At 40.4% G+C, this 6,999-nt stretch overlaps 1 protein-coding gene across 1 annotated transcript; it reads left to right on the forward strand.

Annotated features, from left to right (window-relative positions):
• Positions 1-5,494: 5,494 nt before the first annotated feature.
• On the forward strand, positions 5,495-6,881 carry LOC111814139 (zinc finger protein 709-like; the record flags this gene model as incomplete). The annotated part of the gene is given in 3 exon segments (XM_023706881.1): positions 5,495-6,138; positions 6,288-6,531; positions 6,603-6,881. Coding segments are annotated over 3 exon segments (1,167 nt in total), but the record flags the coding sequence as incomplete, so codon positions are not given.
• Positions 6,882-6,999: the final 118 nt, after the last annotated feature.

Raw genomic sequence — 6,999 nt, forward strand, 5'->3', positions numbered from 1 at the left:
TGATTGTGTGGACTCCATATCACCACCACCTGTCACTGCTGTCTTCCTGACCGTAGTCTCCTCAGTGGCACTTGTGACGTAACAGTATTAGATGGTGAGTAGTGACACACATGCTTGTAAGAATTCAAACACATGGATTCTTACAACACAAATGCAGTTTAATAATCTGAATTGATGGAAATCATTTGCTTGAGAAATCAGGATCATTTCATTCTACCTAACAGAATTCTGACAGTATCTTTTGAACTACGTACAGAATAAAATGTAATTTCTAGTTGTTCAAACAAAAACTTGAGATCAGGCGTGGTGGCACACGCCTGTAATCCCACCTCTCAGGAAGCTGTAAACAGGTGGATCACTACAAGTTGGATCTAGTAGTGAGACCCTGAACACCCTGTAGACCCTTCCCTAAAATAAAAAAAAAATTGAGTTTAGGACTTAAAAGAAATGGGTGAAATCACTTTTCTAGTATTGGGGAAAAAATGTAGTTTAAAACACAGTAGTACCAAAAATAAGAAATCATTATGAAAAATTACGGAGTTGAGTAGAAATTCAATTGTGCTAAATTCAGATCCTAGATCTTTATTTCTGTGTGCATTGAATTATCCTCAATATCCAGTGTAGGAAATGACCTACATAAGAGGAAAAAAAACTCCAATTTCATTTGATTCACACATCTCAGTCTATGGTGAGGTGATTTAATTCTCATGGACCTGCAGCAAGACAGAAAAAGCACCAGCGAAGGCTGAGGTGAGGGAAAACGGCTCAGCCTCCTTTTCATCTGGGGAGGGCAGGGAGTGGAAGTGAGATGCCTGGGTGTAAGGAGGACAGCAGTGCCCACCCTAGAGGACAACCCTCCTGGCCTGACTCCCAGGACATCGATAAACTAATCTGCTGAAGAGGTGAGGATCTGCTGTGCACTGCCTCAGAACAACCATGTAGGCTGTGCATTAGAGCACATCTCACTTTGAATCTGTAACTGTCGGAATGCCAGGAAATAGTGAATTTTATTCACTCAGTAATGTCTTGTTTAGTCTCAACATGAAGATTTCCTACAATTTATGACAACATAGTTTAACCTGGATATCATTAGGTTATATATTCTAAACATAGAAAATGATCACATTGTGCTCAGCAGCTAGAATTCTTAACTAGCAGAATCAGACTTTAATGATGTTTGAAATGTGTGGATTTTAAAAGCTGGGAGATGTCAGGGAAAGGAGCAGCATTCCTCTGCTACATGCACCAGCTTCTGGGTCTCCCGCTCAAGCAGGGAGTGATGTGACTGCTATAGTACTGAAAGTGCAAAGCGGGAGCTTCCTGACGTATTTGCTGCATGCTCGGAAGTTAGCTCTTTAGGTGTTATGATAACTAGGTGGGATTTGGGGATCATTTGGCAGTATACATATGTTTGGACATATAAGTATGTTTGGACTACTGATTTTGTGTTGTAGGATGGAATTTAGTGTTGTTTAAATTTGGATTCCTCTAATGCCAAGATACGTTGAATATTTTTTCCTATTTTTGTTGTCTAATTGTGCTCCCTCTTTGAATTGTATACACTTTACTTACCCATTTCTTGATTGGGATTTTATTTTGGTTGGTTTACTATTTCAAAATTTTTCTATATTCCAGATATTGGCCTTCTGTTTGACAAGTAGCTGGCAGAAAAATTTTTCCCTGCTATGTGGGTTGTGTTCTCTAGTAAAGGACTCCTGCACTGTATGAACCGTGCTGCCTTACCTGCTACAGCCTGTGACACAGTCCTTGTGTGACATGCTGGTTAGCACGACAGTGCTCCCTCAGGGCTGCTTGCCTGTTTGCCAAGCACATGAGCAAGCATTTGTGCCATAGAGTGAGTCCCCAGATGCCTACCCCAGGTCACCTGAGACAAATCCTGGGTTATTCTTGTATGCACTGTTAGCAGACCAGCTTCCAGCAAGCCTTCCACATCTGGTATCATGAGTAGGGTTGAAGGAATTTTTGGTCGGGGAGGGTCTCAGTATGCCTTCAAGGGCAGGTCTGGCTTGGCTTGAGGATGAGGGGATGAAACCACAGCATCCTGAGCCCAACTGCTTTATTTCAGCAGGCAGTTAAACACCTGAGCTAATGAGCAGGCCCTCACAAGTAGGGTTGAGACGGTTCATGTTCCAAATCTCACTCTTCCTGGAAATCCATGTCTGGTGGTGTAGGCAGTGGTGACCTTCTAGGACGTGGCTGTGAACTTCTCCAGGGAGGAGTGGGCCCTGCTGGATCCATCCTGGAGAAAGCTCTACAGAGATGTGATGTGGGAGACCTTTAGGCACCTGGCTGCCATAGGTGAGGAAAATATCTTCTCATTTATGTAATCGCGGAACATTGGTTTGTGCTCCCTAGTGTGATTTTCTTAGTTGGAAGATGGAGCTGTTTTGATTTATATTCTAAGCAAGGTCACCTGGTACCACCCATCTAACTGGAATGTACTAACTTTCATATAATGAAATAAGTCATATTTCTGCTCTTTAGGAACAAGCTCAGAGAACCAGCAAATTCAAGACGAGTACAAAAATTGCAGGAAAGGTCTAAGGTAATTTGCACTCACAAGAATGTTCCTCACATATCAAAATGTTAAAATAAGCAAACTATGCAAGCAGGGCAATGCTCATGTTCCTTCAATCACACAAAACGTCTGCAAAGACTGTACAAGTTCTATGTCTAATATGACGATTGAATATTTGAAATATCCCAATATCTGTAATGTATGTGGTACTGCTAGCATGCCAGTGTAACATTTTGATCAAATGTAAAAGAACAGGGCTGGGAAGATACCTCAGTAGGATAAGTGCTTGCCGGCAAGCACAGGGTCCTGAGTTCAATCCTGGTACTGAAAAAAAAAAAGTAAAAGAACAAACAAATTATTTTCTGTGCTGAAAATTATAAATATGTTGAATGAAATTGCATTTAGGCATTGAGCATAGGACTATATAAAACAAATTCTGTGTATAGTCAGCACCATTTTCAATATCTATCTATCTGGGCTGGCCAGATAGCTCAGCAAGGGACTGGGGTTTGATCTCCAGCGTGCTGTACCATGCTAAGACAGCTAATAGGACTGGATGTGGTGGCATGCGCCTGTAGTCACAGCACTTGGGAGGCTGAAAACAGGATCACTACAAGTCCTATCCGTGTAGTGAGACCCTACAGACCCTGTACTAAGTGCATAAAAAAAAATCTATGTAGCTATCACTGTATATATGTGTATTTAAAGCATTACCTTCATATAAAATGAATTATGTACCTACATGTAGTTAAATGTGATAGAAAACTTCAGTATTTTAAAAATTGCTAAGGCTATATTCAAAATCCAAGTGACTGTCACTCTTCTGATCATACTTTTTCTCAAGCAGTCCCCCAAGGCATATACTCTACTCGTGCTGGAAACAGAAGGCACATGCACGTAACACTGGCAGGGCTGTCAGTGTACTGTAACACCTATGCAAATGCGTATAAAAATAAAAAAAATCTATGCAGCTATGCTTTTACTGCAAATAATTCCTCCAAATTAAAGTAATCATAAAACAAAGATGCCAGGGCCTGCCTGATAGCTCAGCACACTAAAGCACCTGCTTAGGCAGAGTGCAGCAGCTGGGGTTTGATCCCCAGTGTGCCATTCCACCCGCCCCTCGGGCACGCTGAGCCAGCATTTGAGACTGGGCGTGGGGGTGCACGCCTGTAATCCCAGCACTTGGGAGGCTGAAAACAAGAGAATTACTGCGATTCTGATCTATGTAGTGAAATCCTGTAGACCTTGTAGATCCTGTCCTAAACACAGAAAAAACAAACAAATAAAAAAACCAGAGATGCATAAATATCTACTTGTAGCACCATAACTTAGAAAAGCTAAACTCTGGAAAAGCCTAAATGCCCACTCACAGATGTGTTCATTAAGGAAATTCAGAGGAGCTAGAGTATAAGGCAGCATGCTTAGAATCCTACATTCTGAGAAGCTGAGGAAAGATCATACGTTGGTGCTCAGCCTGGACAACTTAACGATTGGTGAGACTTTGTATTAAAATTAAAATGCATAATTCTAGGAAGGGATTTCCACTAAAATCCTGGGTTGAACTTTCAACACTGAAAACTATATGGTATGTACACATAATGGAATGACATTCATCCACAAAAACAATGACATTATGTCATTTGTCAAAATGTGGATGGTGGTAGAGACTCTAATGTTAAGTTACATAAGTCAGATGTAGACATTGTAATACCACAATTTATAATTTGCATGAGAATCCAAAAACATGAATTGAGTGAAATAAAGGGAAGATGGTAGAAAAGGGAGAGGCAGGGGTGGGGTGATAGCTCAGTGGTCTAAACACCTGTCTGGCAAGCACAAGGACCTGAGTTAGACCCCTAGTACCACATGCCATGCTGGTCCCTGGTCCCCAGGTGTGCTGCATCAATCCCTAATCCAGGAGTGGTGGTACACACCTGTAATCCCACCACCAGGGAGGCTAAGAGGATCACTACAAGTCTGAACTGGGTAGGGAGACCATGTATCCAATACATAAATAAATGAATAAATAAATGAGAAGCAGACACTTTGGAGCAGGTGAGCCAGCTCAATGGAAAAAGAAGAAAGCTCAATGGTGTTATGGTGAAAGGTATGAAAACACATAAAGATATAAAACATGTTGAAAAGGAGTATTCAGCATCCTCAAAATGAAAGTAATATTAGGTATTGCAGATATGTCAGTTAAAACTCCCAAATGAATCCTACTGTAGTAGTAAAAGCTATTTCCAAGCCAACATGCAGAATGTACAGTGAATTTATGGTTAATCATTCTTAGGGGATATCAAAACAGATCTCATGGTGAATCATGACTTAAAAAGAACCTTTTAAATGTGATTGTTTTGTTACTTCTCCCTTTTATAGAAATGGAGATAGAGAAATCCTGTCATTATAAGTTATGTTATCAAGATGGAGACATGTTTATTCAGATTCCAGATATGAATACACATACAAAACTTGTTGGTATAAAACCAGATGAAAGCATTTCCTCTAGAAGGCTGCTGGCTGGTCAGTCATCAGGAGATGGGCCTATCCTGGCTAACACTGCAATCAAATTTTATGAGCAACAGTGAATTCAAGAGAAGCTGTCTAACTGTTACAAGCATGGTAATGCCTACACAAAACTCCAGTCCTTTCAGAAACATGGAAAGACAAGTCCTGGAAAGAAACTCCATGAATATATGCCTTGTGGAAAATCATATTTGGATAGCACTGAAGAAAGTTCCATTGAAGGGCACCCAGCTATGTTCAAGTTGTGGAAAAAAGTAACAGTGAACAGATTACCTATATGCATAAACCATGTGGAAGAGGTTTTAATTCTGACCATGATATTCAGACTCATGAGAAAGCTCACACTGGAGAAAAAAAAAATATATATATATATGATAGAAAACCCTTCACTAACAAAAATTCATTTAGTAATCATGAAAAAAGTAACACTGGGGAGAAGCCTATGTATGTAAACAAGGTGGGAAAGCTTTCATCAGACAAGATACTTATCAATTACATGAAGGAAGTCACGCTGGAGAGAAACGTTATGTATGTCAGCAATGTGGGAAAGGTTTCAGCAGACAATATAGTTGTCAAATACATGAACGAACTCACACTGGGGAGAAACCCTATGTATGTAAGCAATGTGGGAAAGCTTTCATCACGCGAAAGGACTGCCAAAGACATGAAAGGACACATACTGGGGAGAAACCTCATGAATGTAAACAATGTGGGAAAGCTTTCAGCACAAACAAGGACTGTCAAAGACATGAGAAGACTCACACAGGGGAGAAACCGTATTTATGCACACAATGTGGGAAAACCTTCAGCATACATGGTAGTTGCCAAAGGCATGAAAGAAATCACACTGGAGAGAAACCCTATGCAGTTAAGCAATGTGAGAAAGCTTTTAGCACACAAAGCTGTTGTCAAGTACATGAGCAAACGCACACTGGGGAGAAACCCCATATGTCTAAGCAATGTGGTAAAGCATTCAGCACACAAAGCTATTGTCAAATACATGAACGGTCTCACACTGAGGAGAAACCCCATGTATGTACACAATGTGGGAAAGCTTTCAGCACACAAAGGTATTGTCAGAAGGACTCACACTGGGGAGAAGCTTTATGTATGTAAACAATGTGGGAAAGCTTTCGGCACACCTGGTAGTTGTCAAAGGCATGAAACAAGTCATACTGGGGAGAAACCCTGTGTATGTAAAGTGTGGGAAAGCTTTGAGCACACATGGTAGTTGTCAAATACATGAAAGAAGTCACACTGGGGAAAAACCCTATGTATGTACACAATGTGGAAAAGCTTTCAGTGCACATAGTAGTTGTCAAAGGCATGAAAGAACTCACACTGGGGAGAAGCCCTATGTGTGTAAGAAGTGTGGAAGAGCTTTCAGCAGGCATAGTCATTGTCAAAAACATGAAAAGGCTCACACAGGGGAAAAGCCCTATGTATGTACACAATGTGGGAAAGCTTTCACAACAAAAGTTACTGTCAAATACATGAAAGAAGTCACACTGGACAGAAACCCCATATATGTAAGTAATGTGGGAAAGCTTTCGGCACAAACAAAGATTGTAAAATACATGAAAGAAGTCACACTGGAGAGAAACCCTATGTATGTAAGCAATGTGGGAAAACTTTCAGTAGACATAGTAGTTGTTGAATACATGAAAGAAGTCATACTGGGGAGAAACCCCATATATGTAAGCAATATGGGAAACCTTTTGGCACAAACAAGGATTGTAATATACATGAAAAGTCACACTGGAAAGAAACCCTACGCATGTACACAACGTGGGAAAGCTTTCAGTACCCGTGATATTTATCACAAGCATGAAAGAAGTCACATTAGGGAGGAACCCTATGTATATAAGCAATGTAGGAAGGCTTTAAATACACATGATCATTCTTTTTTTTAAATTTTATTTATTTATTTG

This window comes from Octodon degus, unplaced genomic scaffold, assembly GCF_000260255.1.
Source record: "Octodon degus isolate 3935 unplaced genomic scaffold, OctDeg1.0 scaffold00274, whole genome shotgun sequence".
In the NCBI taxonomy this organism is placed as follows: Eukaryota; Metazoa; Chordata; class Mammalia; order Rodentia; family Octodontidae; genus Octodon; species Octodon degus.